Raw genomic sequence first — 20,691 nt, 5'->3', positions numbered from 1 at the left:
CCAACAAACCACGCAAGCCATTAATGTACTTCATGGAGCGTTTGTCTGCGTTGTACATCCATTACCGATTCATCTATAAAGTATTACTGAACCAAAGATATTTTGATCATCCATACAATTATATATGAAATATAACAAACATGATACAAATACCATTAAACTCAAATGTTGTTGAAAGTTTAGATAGAAATACACAAATTTAAATTTCAGACCCAAACAACATGATACACTACGGCAAACTCAAATGTTGCTGAAAGTTTAGATAGAAATGCACAAATTTAAATTTTAGACCCAAACAACATGATACACTACAATTTACCATCCACTGTGATCTAGGAGGACTTTAAGCATCCTTGGGTGGCGAAGACAAAGGTTTCACTGACCCAACCTCATCCTGTGGTTTATTTGTGCCTTCTGCAACGGTAGTACTAAGTGGACCTGAAGCACCCAGAACTGGCAGTGGAGCATAACGACCACCAAAAGGAGGTTCCTGACCCACTGCAACATCATCTTTATGATATCTTTGCAAATAACGAAGCATTGCTTTCTCCCACGTGCTCATTTTCTTTGGCTTATCATGAGGGCCAACTATGGTTTTCCCCTTGCCTCGAGAGGAACAACGATCGCCCCCACCATCGTCACTACCTCCAGTAGCAGAAGTCATCTCTATGTACCACAATTTATTAGCTCATATTTGCAAATGACTAAACTATGAACAAATTATATATTTTCACCACAATTTACTTAGCTCAAACATAACACATAAATGAAACATATTCTCCATTGTAGCTTATTCTAAAAATGACTAATTACGTACCTCTATTTCATCTTATTATCTCTATGAACCACAATTTATCTCGCTCACATTTGCCATAATTTATTTAGCTCATATTTGAAAATTACTAAACTATGAAATTATTCCTCTAACCTCATATCAATTTGTTTGACTAATATGAAATATAGCATCCAAAAAATTGTAGCTTATTCTAAAAATCACAAATATGAGATCTAAATAACATATGCATATAAATGAAAATTTTCTCCCTTGTACCTTATTCTAAAAATTACAAATTACTCTTGCTCTAAATTATAAAACTTAGTATACTAACCATGTATCAACGGATGATGAAGTTTCTAACCTTTAGGACACTTGAATGAGCGAAATCCCCACAAAATGGTCTTCAATCCGGCAACACCTCCCCTATGGCGCCATGGATAAGATGAAGCCCGAGCTGTGGTCAATGGCTCGGGCAGGAGGAAGAAGAAGCAGATTCATAGGAGGGAAGTTAGTACCGGGTGGAGGCTTCACCCGGTATTAAAGGTTGCATATTAGTACCGGGTGGAGTCTCCACCTGGTACTAAAGGCCTGGTGGCATATTAGTACCCGTTGGAGGTTCCAACCGGTACTAATGTGCAACCTTTAGTACCGGTTGGAGCCCCCAACCAGTACTAAAGGGGTTCAAGGGGGTCTTGTTGGGGACTAGCCGTTAGGCCCAATACTAATGCTCATATTAGTACTGGGCCTAGTTGCAACTGGCACTAATGTAGTGGACGAAAGGTCTATTCTCCAGTAGTGTGTGGAGCACAATTTTGGTACTAGGAACATGTGAAGAGATCATATTCAGGTGAAGGGGGAGCGTGTTTGTTTTCATCTTTGTTGTAGAGGAGGTAAGGTCCAGTTACCTCTTCTAAGAGATCCTCCTCAATTTCTAGCTGGATTGTTGAAACCAGACGGTGACATTTTATCTAAGTACTTTCTTAAATCTATACGATCATATAATTCCATGTTTGCTTTCACATCGTTGGGTGCTAAAATTGATATGGGTATAAACAAGGGTCCCGTACCATACGTATTTGAAATCAATGGTCAGGTTCATCATCGAATTGGATCTTTGCTACCGGATGAGGGCAAGCCAGCGACGTATGCACAACTTTGTATTTTGGATACTGAAAATGAGGTTGAAAATTGAATATCAATTTAAGTGCAGGTTCACTCACATCGCATTGCCAAGCCTTCACTAGTAGAGAATAGACCTTCCATCCAGCGTTTTTAGTCCCGGTCGTTTTTGGACCTTGGACTAAAGGAGCTGTAGTCCCAGGTCCAAATTTTATAGTCTCTCGGAGTCCTTTTAATGCCGGTTGGTGGTTCCAACTGAGATAAAAGTGGAGCTTTTAGTTCTGGTTGGAGCCACCAACCTAGATAAATAAGCACAGAACCCATTAGTCCTGGCTAGTGGCTCCAACCGGGACTAAAAGATCCCTTTTAATCCCGATTGGAGCCACCAACCGGGACTAAATATTTTTCCCGCAGGCGGCCCCTCTCTCTCCACCTTATCTTCTTTCCTCCTCTCTCTTTCTCCCTTATCTCCAGGCACAGGCGAGTGCGCGGAGGGAGGCATGAGCAGCCGGGGCCGTGCGGCTGGCGCAGGAGCGCACGGGCCAGCGGGGCACGCGGCGGCAAGGGCCCGGCGCGGTGTGGAGCTGCCCGATGCGGCGCTAGCGTGTGCAAATGCCTCATGTTTGGTTGCTTGCTCCATTCTAGCCAGGCCACAAGGAAATAGTGATTGGTTGCATGTATGCACACAGAATTCAAATAGGAGATGCAAGATGAGTTTGTTTGGTTGGCCGAATGCACCGTGTTATAGTCATCACTTGAATGCTTAAGGTGAAGTTACCACCAGCTACTCCATTGGATGAAATATCAGTTTGTCACAAGTCTAACATTACATACATTTTGAAAGTAAAACCACAATTATTATAGCTTGAACTAAGATTACTGCTGCCTCTAATAACATCATGACATCTTTAACATCCCAAGAAGCCTTCTTGATCTTAGGTTGAGCTGTAGCAGGTACCTCTTTTGCTTCAAATTTCGCACCATAAAATGCTACCATGGCTTCTTATTTTGTCTTGTATTTTTTGTAGCATGCTCCCCTGAAGCCGCTAACTTGATCATGGCAAGCCTCTCAGCTTGAGAAAACTCCAGTTTGGTGGCCAACAGTTACCACATACCAGGACATTTCTAGAGAGTAAAGAGGGAAAATAAAGTATCATTGGCCAAAAAAGAAGTTAAGAATACTATAACAGGTTGATGACAGGTTGACACCTGATGATAACAGGTTAATGTAATATATAGCATAATTGTCAAAGGACATATGCTCAAAACAGGTTGACAACAAGTAGAAATGGCATAGCATTAGATAACAGGTTTATAACAAGTATAAATGGCACAACATCAGATAACAGGTTGATAACAATGTTGACATAGGATGATAACAGGTTGAACAGGAATGGAAGCATCATTGGCAATTAGATGAAATCAACAAGCAACAAGATGAAACCAACAACCACATCACCAAAATGTCATGACATCAAATAACTCATAGTTGAGTTACAAATCCAAATAGTCTAAGATGTACCGTACTAGCAACTAGAGTCAATTACCAACTATAAGGTATAGTTAGTGAAAGAGAGGAGGTTAGCTGCAAAAAGATGGTTCAACAGATCAACTGGTCGGGAGATCAAGAGGCTCACTGCACAAAAAAAACCACCATCTGATTAGCAGGATAGCTGCACAAAAGAAGCCCATTGCTTGATCAGTAGGGTCAGTGGCTCACTGCACGTAGTAGTGCTTGGCCAAGAAGGTCTTCAACCACAGCACACGGTGACAACCATTCATCTTCACAAATGCAGTACCATGAGCCTTGTTGCCAAGAAGGTGCTCATAGGCAGCCATAAGTACTTCATCAGTGAATCTAGGCGTGAACATGAGAGCATCATAGAGATCAGGGTGGACATCCTTAGCCTTGGTCTGCAGAATGGCATTTGCAACATTGTTGACTGCATCAGTCATCCCAGTCATGACCCAAAATGTCTCTCTCACTAAGCATGAACCTCTTCCTCTTGTTGCTTGAATTAGACCTAGCTACAACAACATCCTAACTCTTGGGTGCCTTTCCAAGCACCTTTGTCACATCATCAAGCTTCATGGCATCTGACTCAGAATCAACAAAGTCAGAAGGAGAGCTCAAAGGTTGACTAGAGCCCACGGCAAACTTTCCTGTAGCTAGGCTATTGCCAAATATGATCTACATCTGCTGGTAGTTCTCTATTGGCTTGTTCAACAGATTAGCATCCTTTGGGTGTGCCTGAAATCCAAAATAGGAAATGTGAGCATATGTTATCATCATGAATTTATGGAACCAATATGAGTGATAATGAAAGGATACACACCTTGATATGCCCCTTGTAGTGGTCATCCTTCAAAGTGATCATGAAGTTGTCCTTATCCCACAAAGCACGACTAAGTTCTCTAAGCTTTATCACCTTGATCCGCCTGTGCCTCCACTTGCGCAAATGGTTGTACACCTAGGTGGCAGTCACCTCATTGCCTGAGAACTCATGCACAGCCTTGGCAACTTGGTTCAAGTGCACTTCCTTAAACCCTTTGTCAGTTTTCACACCAGTGGAGATCAGCTGGCAGAAGCGGCGAAGCACAAATGCAGACATCACATTGGTCCATCTCATTGCAAGCCTTGGCTGCTGCCCAGCAGCACCACCAACCTGGCCACCAACAGCGCCAGCAGCCTGGCCAACAGCAGCGGCAGCAGCCTGGCCAGTAGCAGGCTGGATAGCAGCTTGGGCAGCAGCTTCAGCAGCCTCAACCAAGTCAAAGTGAACATTCTCTTGTGCTATCTCCTAATGCATATGGTGCCACCAACTTAGATGTGAGGAGGAAATGAAGGAAGAAAGTAAACCTGGAACAACAGATCATCATTGCATAATACCCATTGCCTCAGCAAAGAGTAAACAAAACAAGAAAACATCATTGCATAATGCCCAATGCCTCAGCTAAGTAAACACAAGAAATCATCATTGCATAATGTCCAATGCCTCAGGTAAGAATGAAACAGAATGAATAAATCATCATTGCACACTTGTCCAATGTCTCAAGTTCAAAGGAAACAAAATGAATAAATCCTCATTGCACACTTATCCAATGCCTCAAGTTCAAATGAAACAGAAAAAATAAATCATCATTGCACAGGTGTCCAATGCCTCAGTTCAAAGTAAATGGATTAAACAAACAACATACAAACTTGTCCAATGCATAAGCTTAGGATCATACATTATCCAGAATATAAAGTGCAATAACCTACTACATGCATCTAGATGTGAGCATTACCCCTATTTGCCCACATTTGATTAGCCCATTCATCTTTAACAATAGCCCATGCTGCATTATCATCCATAGGAACCCTATGCCCATGACTAGTATTAGGCTCCCAAGTGGACTTAAGAGGAATAAACTCATCAGTACCATGCCCAAGTATCCAATTGTGTAAAATGCAACATGCAAGGACCAACTTCACTTGCGTCTTGAATGGATAAAAATGTTTGTTGTCAATAATACGGAATCAATTTTTTAAAGCCCCAAAAGCCCTCTCACATGCAGACTTGAATGCCTCAAATTGAACAACTCTCTTGGATTGGTTGGATAGTTTCTACCACCAAACTCATTAAGATGATGTCTAGTGCCTCGGTAAGGAGGAAGGAATCCAAGACAACATGCATATCCAGCATCTACTAGATAGAATTTCCGTAGAAAAAGTATAAACATGTATTAGTCCTATTGTAATTTAGTTTGTGATTTAATTTATGTAACCAATGAAGTTCATTACCTTGTGGAACCCTTAACCCATCCTCTCTAGTGCATCAGCTAGAATGGTGGCATCATGTGCAGATCCCTCCCAGCCAGCCAAGACATATGTGAATTTCAAATCAAAGTTTACTGCAGCTAGCACATTTTGAGTTGTATAGTATTTCCTGCCCCTAAATGCTGATTGCATCTTGGCTGGGACTCCAGCATAGATATGAGTGCCATCTATTGCCCCAACACAATCCTACATGAAACCGAACAATTTTTGTTACAAAATATGCACTCAAGTATGCAACATTTGTTTCTAAGGCTTACTACTATATTATCTTAAAATATGGGTACCATATTGAGCGATTTCTAATCTTAAGAGGTGTCTTACTTGATGAAGGTTTAATCATATCATGTCTAAGTTCACCAATAGCATACAACACCTCTTTGAAATGTCTACTCCCTGTCTCTACAGACCTCCTCCAATTTTAGTGTATAACTCGAAATCTTTGGTTATGCCCAACAACATGAAGAAACATTGCAACTTGCTCTTCTACACTGCTATGTATGGTGTCTCTAAGCAAGGTTCTGTCCCTAAGCAAATTACATAGCTGAAAGAATGGGGCTCTTCTCATGCGAAGCATGTTTACACACTCTACATCGTTGCAGTTATAAATTTTATCCAAGTTCTTTTGTCATTCCTCATCCATAGCACTCGTTGGGGCATAACTAATCTGAGGTTGTGAGCATTGACCCATTCTAATCCTATTCAGGAAGAATGCATACATGGTAGTGACTAGAGCAGCTGCATGAACAATAAGCATGCGTCTCTTGTCTTCAAGAGCCGTCTACATAAATAACAAGGAAAACACACATCATTGACATGGACAACTATGCTCAGATCAATATAACATACATCATTGACATGGACAACTATGCTCAGATCAATATAATAGACATCATTTACATGGACAAGTATGCTCAGTTTAATGTAACAGACATCATTGACATGGACAAGTGTGCTCAGATGCATAGATAGGCATCATTGACATGAACAAGTGTGCTCAGATTAGATAGCACAAAGTATTGGCAAAGAACATATGTGCTCAGAATATGATGAACCGTCAACCATGAATAATATGAATCCATCATCATTTCCATCACAGAATAATCATTCAGAGCATCGTATAGTCATTTATGCGCAACCATAGGATTTCAATAGAGGGGTTGGGAAGAGGGGTAAGGGCTTTTTTATTTGACCACAACACAAGCACCAGGAAGCTGGTCAACGAACAGATCAACAACATCCAGAGGGAGGGGAGACTCATATTTGAAATCTTGCACAAAAGAACACCTCGTTCGAGATCCAGAATGAGAAAAAGCAAGATTCTTGCCTTTGAACAACAAACGAACGCAGATCCAGTGGGGGACTACATATTTTGCATGATTAAGTCACGAATCGATGTGATTTCACATACGCTAGGGGTATGAAATTGACAACAACCAGAGACAAGTGGAGAAATCACTTGCCTTGCAGCACAGATTCGTGAAGAACTCGAGGCTGTGAATAAAAGAAAAGGGGAGAGGAAGGGAGATCAGAGCCTTCGCAGATCGAAAAAATAGAAAGGAGGGGAGACGAAGCGGAGGACCTCTCACCTGCAATGCGCCGGCGAAAGGTGAAGAGTGCGCGAGGGGGAAGGGGAGGGGGAGCGGTGAGGATTTATGGCCGGCGGATGGCGCGAAATTGGGGCGATAACCCTAGAGCTTCCCACATGGACGCATGCATGCAGTTTTGCCCCGCACGTGCTCGCCCTCGCGGCCATCGCCGCATCCCAGGAGCCTGGCTCCGAGGAAATGAAGGATCTGGCCGCATCTCGGGAGCCAGGCTCCAGGTGCCCTTTTGCATGCTGTGGGCCAAGCCCAGTAACGAGCCCAAAAAACCAATCACACGGAGGTCGCTCGTGGGGAGCCTGAACGAGGGGGTGTGCAACAAACCAATCGCACCCATAATTGCTAGATGCATCAAAATAATCCTTCAGCTCCTTGACCAAATCAACATCCACCATGTCGTCAACACGGTGATTGAGATATTCATTGAGAACCAATTCATTAGCATGGATCCAAAGGAAGCAGCTAGCATTGAAATCACAAGGATGGCCAATAATTGGCAAGAACAAAAAGGATTAGCAAGTGAGGAATCAAAGTAATCAACAAGGAGTCTATGTATGAGTGAGTTGGGTCCACCTACAACGACTGGCATGAGATTACGCCTTACAATGGAAGTCATGAGTAGTGGCAGGAACGACTCCAATAATAAGGTGATGAGGAATACCACATCGATCATGCATACTCACCTTATTGGTGGTAATATCAAGTTCGGCATAAATTTGCATCTTGTCGGCATTGATCACCTCACCACCAATTACCTTGCATTGGCCACATCAATTGATAGCTTCGTCTTACCCATGCCCGTAGCACCCATTATTACCACGAACTTATTAGCCAACATTTGGGGAAAGATAGATCTAAGTAAAAAAAATCTGTGGTGGATTTGAGAACAAGGCTTTGTTCATGACTGGTGACGCGACAGGGTATATGAGAAATGGGAAAGTGCTTGAGTCCTGGAAACCTAGGTCTACATTCGGCCTTATCCCTTTCGAAGCTCACCTGTCCATGTATGGTGCATTATCTAGATATGTGTATAGCACATACATATTGTGAATGGATACACTACCAAAAAGGCGACCATTGCCGCCTTTGACTTTTCGTATCCGTACTTGTGCACTTACTAACAACAAATTAGATTAAGTAGCCATCAATAGCAAATAAAAACATGTACACGGTTGTTCTTAAGAGGTAAACACAATTTCAAGTTTTTAATGTTTCATAATAATTAGTGGTACATATGTCTATCCATTACCAGGGGTATCAATCATGTATCGAATTATATTTAAGAACTAATTTGTTTTATTTTAAATTAGAAAGAAAATTACTGGCATCATAGATGTGATAATTTTTTATATGCTTAAGTGCAAATTAGGGTGTAATATAAAATGCAACTACGGAAAGAAAAACTCTAGGGCCTCTCATTGGCAGGTAATGTTCACATGTGGGATAAAGTTCTAATTACATTTTATAAATGGACTAGAGAAGACATTCATGGAAATTAATTTGAAACGATTGCTAGGGAATAAAAAGTATCAAAAAAAGTTTATTTCCTTTGTTGACTATGAGCTCATAAAAGCTGGAGCCCTTTGAATTAGAAATGATGTATGGTCATGGAAAAAATTAAAGCAGAACAAAGCAAATAAGAAAATGCCATAGAAGCACCAAAAAAATTTGTAAAATCATGTGGTACGATAGACATGTGTTTAATAAAGATAGAATGTCCAGAATTTTAGGTAAACAGACATAAATTCATTTAAAATTCAAATCAAACTATGCTTTAAACAACTTTTGTGCCGGTCGAAGAATCAAAGTTCCTATTTATTAAATACTAACTAGAACTCTCGAAACTCGATCCACGTTTGGATCACGTACATGGTACAGATATTTTCAGCATAGTATGGCCCATGATTTCGGTTGTTCCTGGCCCATAGATTAGGTGACATGTGAGGTTTGAATGTTTAGTTTGCCCTATGATGTAATGGCAGTAAAGCCATGTTCGTTTCCATCAATACCAAAATTATTCCCAAGGAATTATGCATAATCTATATGCTTTGGTGCTATACTAATTAGGTCACCCGCAGCGAAGCGCGGGCACCAGTGGCTAGTAGGGGATATGGGAGTCATGTGCTCTCTTTGGCAAACATCTTCATTGATCACAGATGCATTATTATCAATCATATAATTTACACTAACCTCCATTGCACTATGCCGGATTTATGGTACAGAACATTATTAGCTTTTTCCATGACTCATGACCCCACCTCTATGGATCACCTATATCACTAAATTCCCTACCACAAAGATTCCATTTAGTACCCACAAACACTAGGGTACACCTAGCAAAACGACGCAGCCCTAATACTCTCAAACAGAGCGCAACAATATCTGACCGGCGATCCATCTTTTCTAGGGTCCCCCGAGGTGTGTACACCCTCGTTTAGTCAACTCCGCACACTGCTAGCGGGCCCCATCTGTCCAGATCATCCCTCCCGGTTCTTGAGCAGGCTCTGTGACCCTGAACTTTCCCGGGCCTGGGCTTGAGCTTGGGCTGGCTGGGCCAAAGCCATCAACTTCGTCGGCGAAATGGGCTGCTTCGGGTCGGCCCATTTCCCCACTCCCGCCTCTGCTTCCGCTCCGCCGCCGCCTCCGGCTTTCCGTGCCTCGATGCCGTCGTCGTGCTGGATGCCGCGCAGCAGCGCCGCCACGTCCTTCATCATCGGCCGGTCCTCGGGCCGCGGGCTGGCGCAGAGCAGCGCGATGCCTAGGGCCTGCAGCATCTCCTGCACCTGCGCGTCCGGTCGGCCCTGCAGCCTCGCGTCGATGACCTCCATGGGCTCCCGCTTCCGGCAGAGGTGGTCCCGCACCCACTGCACCACGCTCTGCCCCTCGCCGAACGACGGGTCCAGCGGCCGCCGCCCGGTGATCATCTCCAGCAGCACCACGCCGAAGCTGTACACGTCGCTCTTCGTCGTGATCTTGGTCATGCACCCGTACTCTGCGCCCATCAAATGCAAGCCATCAATAATTCCGCGTTGGTTCCACGAATTTTAACGGCAAATTGAAGCTTATCGAAGATTACCCGGAGCGATGTAGCCGTAGGATCCGGCGAACGGCGGCGGCGACGAGTTGGCGCCCTCGTCGGCGAACCTGGCCAGGCCGAAGTCGGCGAGGCACGCCTCGTAGCGCTCCCCGAGAAGGATGTTCTCGGCCTTGACGTCGCGGTGGATAATGCCCGGCACGCAGTCGTGGTGGAGGTACGCGAGGCCCTCGGCGACGCCGACGGCGATCGCCAGCCGCACCTCCCACTCCACCACGGGGGTGCCGCCGGCGCTACCGCCGTGGAGCAGGCCCCCCAGGGTGCCGTTCGGGAGGTAGTCGTAGAACAGGAGGCGCGTGCGGCGGTTGGCCGCCCACCCAAGCAGCCGGACGATGTTGCGGTGGCGCACCCGGGGCAGCACGCCGACCTCGCACGCGAACGCCTCCGCGGACGCCTCGTCGCATGACCGGAACCTCTTGACGGCGACGGTGACGCCGCTCGACGGGAGGCTCGCGCGGTACACCGCGCCGGACCACCCCTGCCCGATGACGTTCGCCGGCGTCAGGCTGCGCGCAACGTCCGCGACGCCGATCTCCAGCTTCTGGTACAGCGTCACGTTCCACGGTGGCGACATCTCGCCGCCGTCCTTGTCCTCGCCGCCGGCCCGCACGGCGCGCCGGCGCCGGCCGAAGAGAATGAGCGCCGCGGCCACGAGGAGGACGGCGAGGGCGGACAGCAGCACGGCCATCGCGACGCGAGCGGCGCGGCGCGCGTCGCGCTCGCGGTCGCCGGCGTCGCCCGCGCACCGGGAGAGGCACAGCGCCGGGTTGCCCTCGACGTCGCTCGTGGGCAGCTTCGCGAAGAACGCCGTCTCCGGCAACCGGCCGGTGAAGCCGTTGAAGGATATGTTGAGCGCCACGAGGTTCTGGAGGGCGGAGAGCGTCTGGAGATCACCAGAGAGCTGGTTGTGTGACACGTCGAGCACCCCGAGCCTCACAAGCCCGGCGAACTCTGACGGGATTGTGCCGGTGAAGCTGTTGCAGCTGAGGTTCAGAGCGATCTCCAACCCCGGGATCTTGCCGATGCTACCAGGAATCTTGCCGGAAAGTGAATTGCCGCCGACGTCGAGGAGCTGGAGCCGGGTGCACGAACCAATCTCCGGTGGTACCGGCCCAGACAGCCGGTTGCCGCTGAGAATGAGCTTCGTGAGCGAGGTGAGCATGCCGATGTCCGAAGGGAGAGTGCCGCCGATGACGTTGTAGGAGAGGTCGAGGTATTGGAGCGAGAGCAAGTCCTGGAACAGCCCCGGCGGCAGCTCGCCGGCGATAGCATTGTCGTGGAGGTCGACGAAGGTGAGATTCCGGCACCCGGATATCTCCGCCGGCAGAGCGCTGGACAGCCGGTTCGAACCGAGATCAAGGAAGCTGAGATTCCCAAGCTTGCCTATCTCGGCCGGTATGGCGCCGGCGATGTGGTTGCCGCTCACCCGGAACCGGACGAGGGACGTGCAGTTGCCGATCTCCGGCGGCAACTCGCCGGACAGGTTGTTGTTGATGAGCAGCAGTTTGGACAGCCGCGGCAGCCCGAAGAGCGACCGCGGGATGGGCCCCGTCAGCGCGTTGTTGGACAGGTCGAGCGCTTCGAGGCTCTCACACCGGCCGAGCTCCGGCGGGATGGTGCCCGTCAGCTGGTTGGCCCAGAGGTAGAGCATGCGCAGCGACGGGAGGCCGCCGAGCACTGCGGGGATGCTGCCGGTGAGCTGGTTGTTGTCGAGCTCGAGGTCGGTGAGGTTGGTGCACCGGGCGAGCTCCGGCGGCACCGTGCCGGAGATCTTGTTCACGCTGAGCTGCAGCTGCTGCAGCGACGACAGGTTACCGAACGACGCCGGGATGTGGCCGGTGAGCCCGTTGAGCGACAGGTCCACCACGGTGAGCCCGGGACACGACCCGAGCTCCGGCGGGATGATACCGACGAGCTGGTTCTGCCACAGTAGCAGGTTGGTGAGCTTCCTGAGCCCGCCGAGCTGTGCCGGGATGGACCCGGACAGCGCGTTCTCGTAGAGGTAGATGTTCTCGAGGCTTGTGCACTGGCCGAGCTCCGGCGGTATCGGCCCAGAGAGCAGCGCCGTGTAGATGGCCAGCGTGGTGAGGTTCTTGAGGCGGCCGAGGCTCGCCGGCAGCGGCCCGGTGATGCTGGTCTCGGCGAGGCCGATCATGGTGAGCCGGGAGCAGTTGCCGATCTCCGTGGGGAGCGCGCCCTGGAGGTTCTTGTTGCCGCCGCCGCGGAGCACCTCGAGGCTGGCCATCCGCCCGATGGCCGCCGGTATCCTGCCGGCGAGCTGGTTGTCGTAGATGATGAGCTCACGGAGAGCCGTGAGGTTGCCGATGGCGTCCGGGAGGGCGCCCTCCAGGCGGTTGGAGTTGAGGTACAGCGTCTCGAGCTTGCTCCCCTGCCGGCACAGCCCCGCCGGTATCGGCCCCGTCAGCGCATTGTTGCTGAGGTCGAGGTGCGCTAGCGCCGGCAGCTCTCCGAGCGCCGGCGGGATAGGCCCCGTCAGGTTCGCGCCGGTGAGGACGAGCCGGGACAGCGTGGCGCCCAGGGCGGTGAGGTTGGCCGGAACGCCGCCGAAGAGGTCGACGAACTGCAGGCTGAGCTCCGTGACGCCCCCGTTGGCGTCGCACGCCACGCCGGTCCACGGGCACGGCGACGCGTCGCTCGGCTTCCAGTCGGCCAGCGCGTCGCCGCCCCGCAGCGTGGCCTTCCACGCCAGCAGCGCCGCGCCCTGCTCGTCCACGGCGACGGCGCAGCCCACGCACAGCAGCAGCCACGCGCACGCCATGGGCAGCGCCGCCTCCGCCGCCCGCCATTTGCTTCTCCTACTCATCATAACGCCAAGACCCATACACAAACACGCACACCTGTACTGAATTGTAAGTGTATGACCAAGAACACGATAATTCTGTAGAACTGTAACGTACTACTGCTAATTGCCCCCCAAATCTTGGTCTTGCTTATGTCGCAAGACTAGTACAAACAGGGGAGGAAGACGAAGAGAGAGAAAGAGAGGCCATGAGAGATGGTGCAAGGTTTTTATATGCTTGTAGTTGCTGGGGAAGAAGGAGGCCAAAGGTTAGCAGTAAGAACAAGAAAGTGAGATCTAAATAGGCTATAGTTGAGAGGGGTAGGAAAAGGGTGTATTGTAGTGTAGAGTTTGATGAGGTCATGGAGAAATGGAGCTGTGTTTGTGTGCCTGCAGAATCTCTGGATCCAAGGTCAGTGCTGAACACTGAATACACCTCTGTCCATCTTTGTGGCCTCTAGCGCAGGGTAATTACTGGTGCTAAATGCTAGGTTACTGGTAGGATTGGAGGGTTAGGTTTTTAAAAAATTTGGTAGGGATCATACGCACCAATGACTAATTGCTTTGCAAGACAGTTTTTTTAATGGCGGCAACAGCCTTGATGCTCAGAGGAAAAGATGGTGCGCCTCACCTCAGAGCAGAACCACACCGGCGGCATCAGATCAGGCAGACAGTTAAGTAACTTCATGGAAAGCCTGTGTGTCACGGGAGATAAGATAAACTAACAGGCGGTTAGAGAAGCATTTTTTGACAGCAAGCAAGGACTTGGTTGCAGTTTTAAGCTTTACAGGGTCACAATTGAAGTTCAAGAACAAAAGAATGACAAGAACGGAGACTTGAAAGAAATGGGGATGCAATAAAAGGATACATCGATCAGTGGACTTCTGCAGTATTGCTTGCAACATACCTTGAGCATACCCACTAACTGCAAACTTTAGAATTCAGAAGAGTTAGTAAAATTTGCAGAACAAAGAAAAGAAAAATCGTTCAGCTAAACAAGGAGGCAGGTTCAGACGAGTTTCATTCATGCCAGAAGATAAAATACTACCACATTCATGTTCCTTTTATTTGAAATTTTGAATGCATATGAACACAATTTCTCTTGAAACTTTGTTGATCATCCACTGTTAATTAACGCAACAAATATAGCTATTGCTTTAATGTCATGGCATAAACAACCAGTAAGCCCTGCACTGTAATTACAATCATTGCAGGGTGACAATTGAACTGCTGTGATAGTAAGAATCTCCAGAGTTGAAAGTTAAAAAGGAGAATAAAATGAGACATCACAGCTGGTGACCCAGTGGCAACACATGGCACAGAGGTGAATGAGAGCCAGTTCATTCCATGCAGTAACAATTATATAAACCTCAATGGCAGAGGCTGTTCCTTGGCAGATTATACTGGGAGGATTGGATCCAAACCCCTCAATGGAGTCGCTGTCACATGCCCTGGGTTAGATCTAATCTTGCCTTTCCACTGTTACATGCTTTGTTAATTACTGCTCCGTTGTACTTGGTATTAATGTAGAGGAAGCCGCCATCCAGCAGATGAAATATATATACTGGCAAAAGGGCAGGAAATTTTGCAGGCACACAGATCTAGATCTACCTTCCTGCACTTCCAAATTCCCATTGGTAAATGAGCTGTTTTGAGTAACCACTGCTGCGTTACCGATCCCGATCCTGTAGAAGATAATGGAACTTGCAGGGGATTTACATTGGAAGTAGAACTTCTGTTGCAGGGCGTGTTGTTTTACCTGAAAAGGTTATGGTACAAACTCCCGTTACTGCAAAAAAGAATAGATGTACAGAGATAAGTGCCCTGACCTCTGATAACTTACATGTACAGAGATTAAAGTCGAAGTAGAACCATCAGTAATCCATGAAATCAATGACTTACTACTTGCATGCTCTGATTGACTAGGCCGAGGAACAATGTTTACTCATTGATTGATGAACCTGACAAAGTACAATACAATAGAAATTGGTTACTGCTGATAATATCTCAAGGCACATAAGTGCTCATGAACCAATCTATGAGCAGAGTTCATGAATATTGCGGGTAACAATGCAGCAGCAGGGAAGCTGAAAGCTGGCACTGAAAGGTTAACAATTTTTTACATAGACAGGAAGCAGATGAAGTGAGGAAGTTATGCTTGTTGAATACTGATAGAAGAGTTAGTTTTTAAAAGTACAATCATTTGCACAATGCACAGTTTCCAAGGTTTTCACCACATTGTGATCCAGATCTACCGACCCAAAATTGTTCACCTGCGCCAGTTTGTTCCTTGATGCATATGGCATTGGCAGGTTTGTTGGCAAAATGTCAATGTATCTGTTCTTTGCATGGTGCTTGTGCATGCTGCGTGTAGTGGTACTTAAATCAACCAGTAGTTGAAAGGCATCTCAGTATGGCATATTTATCTTTGATTTTGTTAAGCAAAAGCGATCAAGCGATCACGTGAGGCAGTGGACTATTGAAGAATGGAGATACTTTCCGCGTGACTGCATCCACCCAACAATATTCCATTTCTTTTAGGCCCTTGTAGACATGGTGTGGCTATTGGTAATCATGTGCTTCATCTTTTGTTAGGGTGTAGCTAAATTTACTTAATCCTACAAACCAAAAGCCAAGGTGAGTTTCACGATTAGGAGAAGCAAAGGTGGACAAAATTCAAACTAAAAGGGGAAAAGGAGAGAGTATGAATATAAGAACTGAAATATTCAAAAGCTAGCTTGCAAAAGAACTGAAATATTCAAAAGCTAGGTTGCAAGTAACAGTAAGGATGAAAATGGTGTACATGAGAGACATTGACAAGGAGAGAATCTATGCATGACAGCATGAGGGGTGATGAGGTGGTAGGACACATGGAGAGGTTAAAGACATGGAGAATAGAATACACAAGGACAAGGGTAGACATCATGTGAGAAAGTGATGGTGGAACAGATAAACACAGATATCATTGGGGGAGGTGGACATTTTTAATGCGAGCAATTAAGGGCAGGGTAGACATGAATCAGCAATAAATAAGTGAATATAGCACTTAACTGGTGACGAGTGATGAACAAAAGGAGCCGTGGAGTGGGGGTGGCAACTAGTTTCCAACTTTTTGTCCTTTTGAGAAGGATTACAAAATTGGTGATGCTTATGCAGGGGAAAACAAACAGAATCGCCTGCTCAGCGGTACATTCCACATTTCAAAGGGAGATTCTAAGAGGAACAAAATGTACCTGCCGTTCAATATGAAGATAGCAGGGTTAATACATATTTTCTTCTTCAGATTTGTAGCCTTGACATGCTTGAAAACGATAGAAGCCTTCACAGTTGCAAACTCAAGGAACTATAATCAGGTAAATCCTTCTCATTTTACAAGCAGAATTCCAGAAATAAAATAAGCTTCAGACTTCAGAGCAGCAGCTGAGCGTCAGATGTCAAATTAATGAATGTCAGACATAAATCTTGCAATCATATCATTTCATTTCCAAATAAAACCATAGATTAAAATCAATTATTCTGTACCAAGATCATAAATCTTCAATATAAACATCATTGAACACCAATCCAAATCATATGCTTGCTTCCTGAAGACATGAATAGAAGAATTTATCAGCAGTATCATCCAGAATCACAAGTCATATGACAGATAGTGATAAATTGCACTCCAATGGATTGTGAATCGGCCTATTTTCCATCAATTAGCTTGCAAGAAACAGTTGCCCTTATCCTTTCACAATTTCCACTGTAAACCTACTAATTCAAGAAATACAAATATAGAGTTGTAGACTGCACAAATCAATCAGTTCTTTGGCACGCACAGTGGAATGATTAGAAACTCAAATATAAAATTGGCAAGTTGTCAATTCACACTGAAGCTATACATATTTAGTCATTATTTAATTAACCAAGATAATTGTTCTTTAGAGAACATCTCGAGAGCAGTGCCCGGGTTCTATGGGTAGTGGAATGGAGTCCTTTGATCTCTTTCCGCTCTAAGCAGCAATTAAACCAAAAGTATCCATATAGTATAGCTGTAACCATCTTTCTCCACTTTGTGACCTAATCAGCTTTTATCATATGCACTTTAGTTTTGTTTTTGAGGTGGGTGTGCACATTTTACACTGATATGAACGTAATTATGCAGTATATTCGTTGCTTGTCCACCAGCAGCTTCAATCTTCACCAGAAATTAGAAGGTTGTTAACGATTCCCAAGAAAGACTAGCTTTTCTTTTCACTGCATGGCTATGCTATTGGAAATAGATTATTTGATGACAGTGCAAATTAGGTATGAGATTAAATGGGTCATGCAATTAGAAAAAAAGAATGTCTAGTTGCGGTGGTTCCACAACTGTATTGCACTGATCTCGCGCAAAATCAGAAGTTCTGTTCATTTAGATAGTTGTGTACTTCTGAGAACATCACTCATCGAGTCATCGAGAAATCGACTCATCGTACTAAGGTTCCAGTTCATGTACAGCATATTCCTATGTTAGTTTCTTGAAATAATTGTGAAGTTCCATGGTCAAATATCGACATGATACAGGAACCTAAATTCCTAGGTACATGCTTCCAAAACAGAGGACAGAATCCTTGCATTGACCTTGAAAGAGAATTGCATCTACAGTAAAATACACCTAAGAACTCATGATAAAGGAGAGGTAAATGCAAATGCATTCACCATGCTTGATAGTGCACCTGAACACAAGTATAGACTCTACCAGCCAGTGGAACAGTTAGTGGACTGACACTTTATCTTAATGATAGATAAAGGCATAACAAAACAGCTCAGGTATAGAACGAGCTTACATGATCCAGAACATTTGAAAACTATATGCGATAAACATGACCACCAAAATAGAAGTCCCCAGGAAGGGAATGTGCTCCATTGCACTGCTCATCATATGGGAAATTTGTTCTCTCTTAATGAAATGACACGTAGCTCTCCTGCGTCGTTCGAGAAAAAAATATGGAAAATTTGGAAGGAACGGAACAGGCGTGTATTCAATCGAGAGGAGATGGCAACCATCGCATTAGTCGCAAAAATAAAGGAAGAAGCCGGAGCATGGATAATAGCAGGGCAAAGGACTTAGCGTTGTTTTCATCTAAAGAGTAATTGTGTAGTCACATGTATTCTAACCGGCTAGCCGGTTGTAACTCCCTTCTCTATCAATGAAATAGGCACAATCTTGTGCCCATTCGTTTAAAAAAAGAAAACTTTATGCGAACCAACTTTGTGCGAGGACTTAATGGGAAAGCATTGCAGAGACAACCAAATGTAATATAAGCTGTACTATGCACTAAATGTAACAATTTGCGGGATGGATTGCATCACCTTGTAGTGGTTCCTGAAATTAAGGTACCTGTCCATTGTTGTAGGTATATAACAACTAAAGAGAAGCAGGAATGACTCAAAAGTATGGGTGGACTTACACTTGGACGGTGTCAAAACAAAGAATCATGGCAGAATGCCATGATCCAAAAAATAAGACAAAAATGAAGTCAAGTTAGCTTTTTGCAAAGCAGAAGGGTAGAACCGGGCAGTATGTCATGGTCCAAAAGGCAGACCAAACTGATGTCATGCAGAACTTTTATTTCTCTAAATGCTAATTGATGAGAAAGTTGTTTTCTCCAGGCTCCAGCTCACAAGCACGGGCCCTTGCTAAACAAGTTTATAGTCTCGTGCCATGAAATCTTAACCAAGGGTGTTTGAGGCAACTATCAACTGAGAGTACGGTGCACGGTGCACCGCAAATAAATCAATGAAGATAAAGTACTACAAGGTATAATGCAGTGTTGATATTGTGATAACATAGCAAGAAGATCAGAACAACTGTAAACGATCTTTCAAAAAAAAAAAAGAACAACTGTAAATATCATTCGAGCTATATCTTATATTATGATAAAGTCATCTTTCATGGTGTTTATTTTAAGATGCACACCTACTCCGACTCTAGGGAAAACACCTTTACGTTTGCAATACAGTAAAGTTAAAAAACCAAACATATGCACTAACATGAAATTTGGAGGAACAGATGAAATCTGTCGCTGCTGATTCTGTATCATCTAGCAAGAGAATCTGTTTATCATTTTCAAGAACGTGAGAACCTGTGTCCCTTGTATTAAGTGTGGTTAACTGCTACTTTTCCCAACTCTCAAGGAACTGAGCCTGGCTCAGTTGGTTGTGCGTGTGGAATTGTGGATGTACACTCAGACAACCAAAGTTTAAGTCCTTGTTAAGGTGAATTTGGGTTTCTATTTTCTTCTTAATATAAAAGCCAACTAGTTCCTCTTCCTCCTAGGTTGGTCTAGTACTGTTTTTTTAATTACTTTTCTCATTTCTCTGCCAGCTAGGCCACCTCAAAGTTAGCAGTATCTGATCATGAGTGCCCATTCGATCTGTCCCTCACTTTTTCATCTTCTCCATGAAGGCCGCAGCCCTCCTGATTCCACAACCAGCATCTAACAGATGATTCAAAGAAGTAGTAGTTCAATTGCCAAAAGCTAGACAAGGGATAGCAATCAAGAAGAAGAAATGATCATAAAATCAAAAAGAGGATGTTCGTTCAAAAAATCAAAAAGAGGAGAAACAGATCAGTACTCTGAAATTTGTAATTGTATAACCAACAGCAGTAAGAAGATGTTAGTATCAATGAACGAAAAACCGGAACAAAGGATCCACGTGCCTTCAAGCGACCTTGAAATCCCGTTGAGAAGTCGACTCCACACTGGCAGGCCACCATGGCGCACTGTGCATTGGAAGCTGCAATACAGGGTCACCGTTGGTACTAAGTAAATTAGGGGACCAGATAGTTGTGTGTACTGGAATGTCACCTCCAGCCCATGCAGCTCCTCTGATACATATATGCAAGGCACATATCATCCTAGGATGCTTGCTGCCATTGCACAGTCAAAAAGGATCAGCTTAGCTATGATGAATTCATGAATCATGAAGGAATGAATGATGGCATCTTAAACTTGAAGCACACTCCTAAGACTCAAGTAAAAAAAAAACAAAACTATCAGTATCTAAACCCTATATTTTCTTGAGATTCGAACCAGCAGAATTACTCGAAAAACCAAACCACTCCCGCAATTCGGAATTCCTTCTCCGTTCTCTTCGATTTGCGCGGCAGCGCGAATCGGTTGCAGAGAAGCCGCGAGGAGACGAGGAGCCTCCAGCTGTAAGTGGGTTCTAGAGAGTACACACCTCGCGCTTGCGCCGCACCAGGGACGGACTCGCGGCCGCCCCGATCCCCCCGCCGCCGCCGGACCGAGGCGAGAGGCAGAGGAGAGGAACCGACCGAGACGTGCCGTCGTGCTCGTCGGGCGACGGCGTCGGCTTTTCGACGTTTGGTTTCGATTGGGCCTTTCCTCCAGCCAGGCCAATTTCTATAAGCCCATTATCGGTTTCGGCCCACCCAATGGTGGTAAAGCATATCAAGAAGGAGCAGGCCCTAACAGGCCAGCCTAGCCCAAT

At 45.7% G+C, this 20,691-nt stretch overlaps 2 protein-coding genes across 9 annotated transcripts; both read right to left on the bottom strand.

Annotated features, from left to right (window-relative positions):
- Window positions 1-4,088: 4,088 nt before the first annotated feature.
- Window positions 4,089-8,156, bottom strand: LOC111256722 (tRNA dimethylallyltransferase-like). The gene is given in 8 exon segments (XM_022825198.1): window positions 4,089-4,148; window positions 4,234-4,284; window positions 4,384-4,698; window positions 6,434-6,452; window positions 7,643-7,823; window positions 7,826-7,926; window positions 7,928-8,079; window positions 8,082-8,156. Coding segments are annotated over 8 exon segments (954 nt in total).
- A 1,291-nt stretch (window positions 8,157-9,447) lies between these two features.
- Window positions 9,448-20,546, bottom strand: LOC101786019 (LRR receptor-like serine/threonine-protein kinase). Of its 8 annotated transcripts, none has more exons than XM_022825423.1 (7): window positions 20,046-20,546; window positions 16,735-19,974; window positions 16,446-16,632; window positions 16,264-16,359; window positions 15,056-15,173; window positions 10,395-14,971; window positions 9,448-10,310 (listed from the first exon to the last, which is right to left on the bottom strand). In XM_022825423.1, the coding sequence occupies exons 6-7, from the start codon at window positions 13,252-13,254 to the stop codon at window positions 9,796-9,798; spliced, it is 3,375 nt and encodes a 1,124-aa protein (XP_022681158.1). In that variant the 5' UTR covers window positions 13,255-14,971; window positions 15,056-15,173; window positions 16,264-16,359; window positions 16,446-16,632; window positions 16,735-19,974; window positions 20,046-20,546; the 3' UTR covers window positions 9,448-9,795. The 8 variants fall into 8 exon arrangements, with proteins under 8 accessions (XP_022681158.1, XP_022681159.1, XP_004960806.3 ...); XM_022825424.1 differs by having other exon boundaries at window positions 16,264-16,329; XM_004960749.4 differs by lacking the exon at window positions 16,264-16,359 and having other exon boundaries at window positions 10,395-13,270; window positions 13,844-14,971.
- Window positions 20,547-20,691: the final 145 nt, after the last annotated feature.

Source organism: Setaria italica, chromosome III (genome assembly GCF_000263155.2).
Source record: "Setaria italica strain Yugu1 chromosome III, Setaria_italica_v2.0, whole genome shotgun sequence".
NCBI lineage: Eukaryota > Viridiplantae > Streptophyta > Magnoliopsida > Poales > Poaceae > Setaria > Setaria italica.
This window is presented reverse-complemented; position numbering and strand designations above follow the sequence as displayed.

Excerpts from the sequence above, each read along its gene's own strand:
- LOC101786019 (XM_022825423.1), bottom strand. The coding sequence starts at position 13,254 with ATGGGTCTTGGCGTTATGATGAGTAGGAGAAGCAAATGGCGGGCGGCG. Across the intron at positions 10,311-10,394 it reads CTACGGCTACATCGCTCCGG|AGTACGGGTGCATGACCAAG; the intron begins GTAATCTTCGAT and ends TGATGGGCGCAG.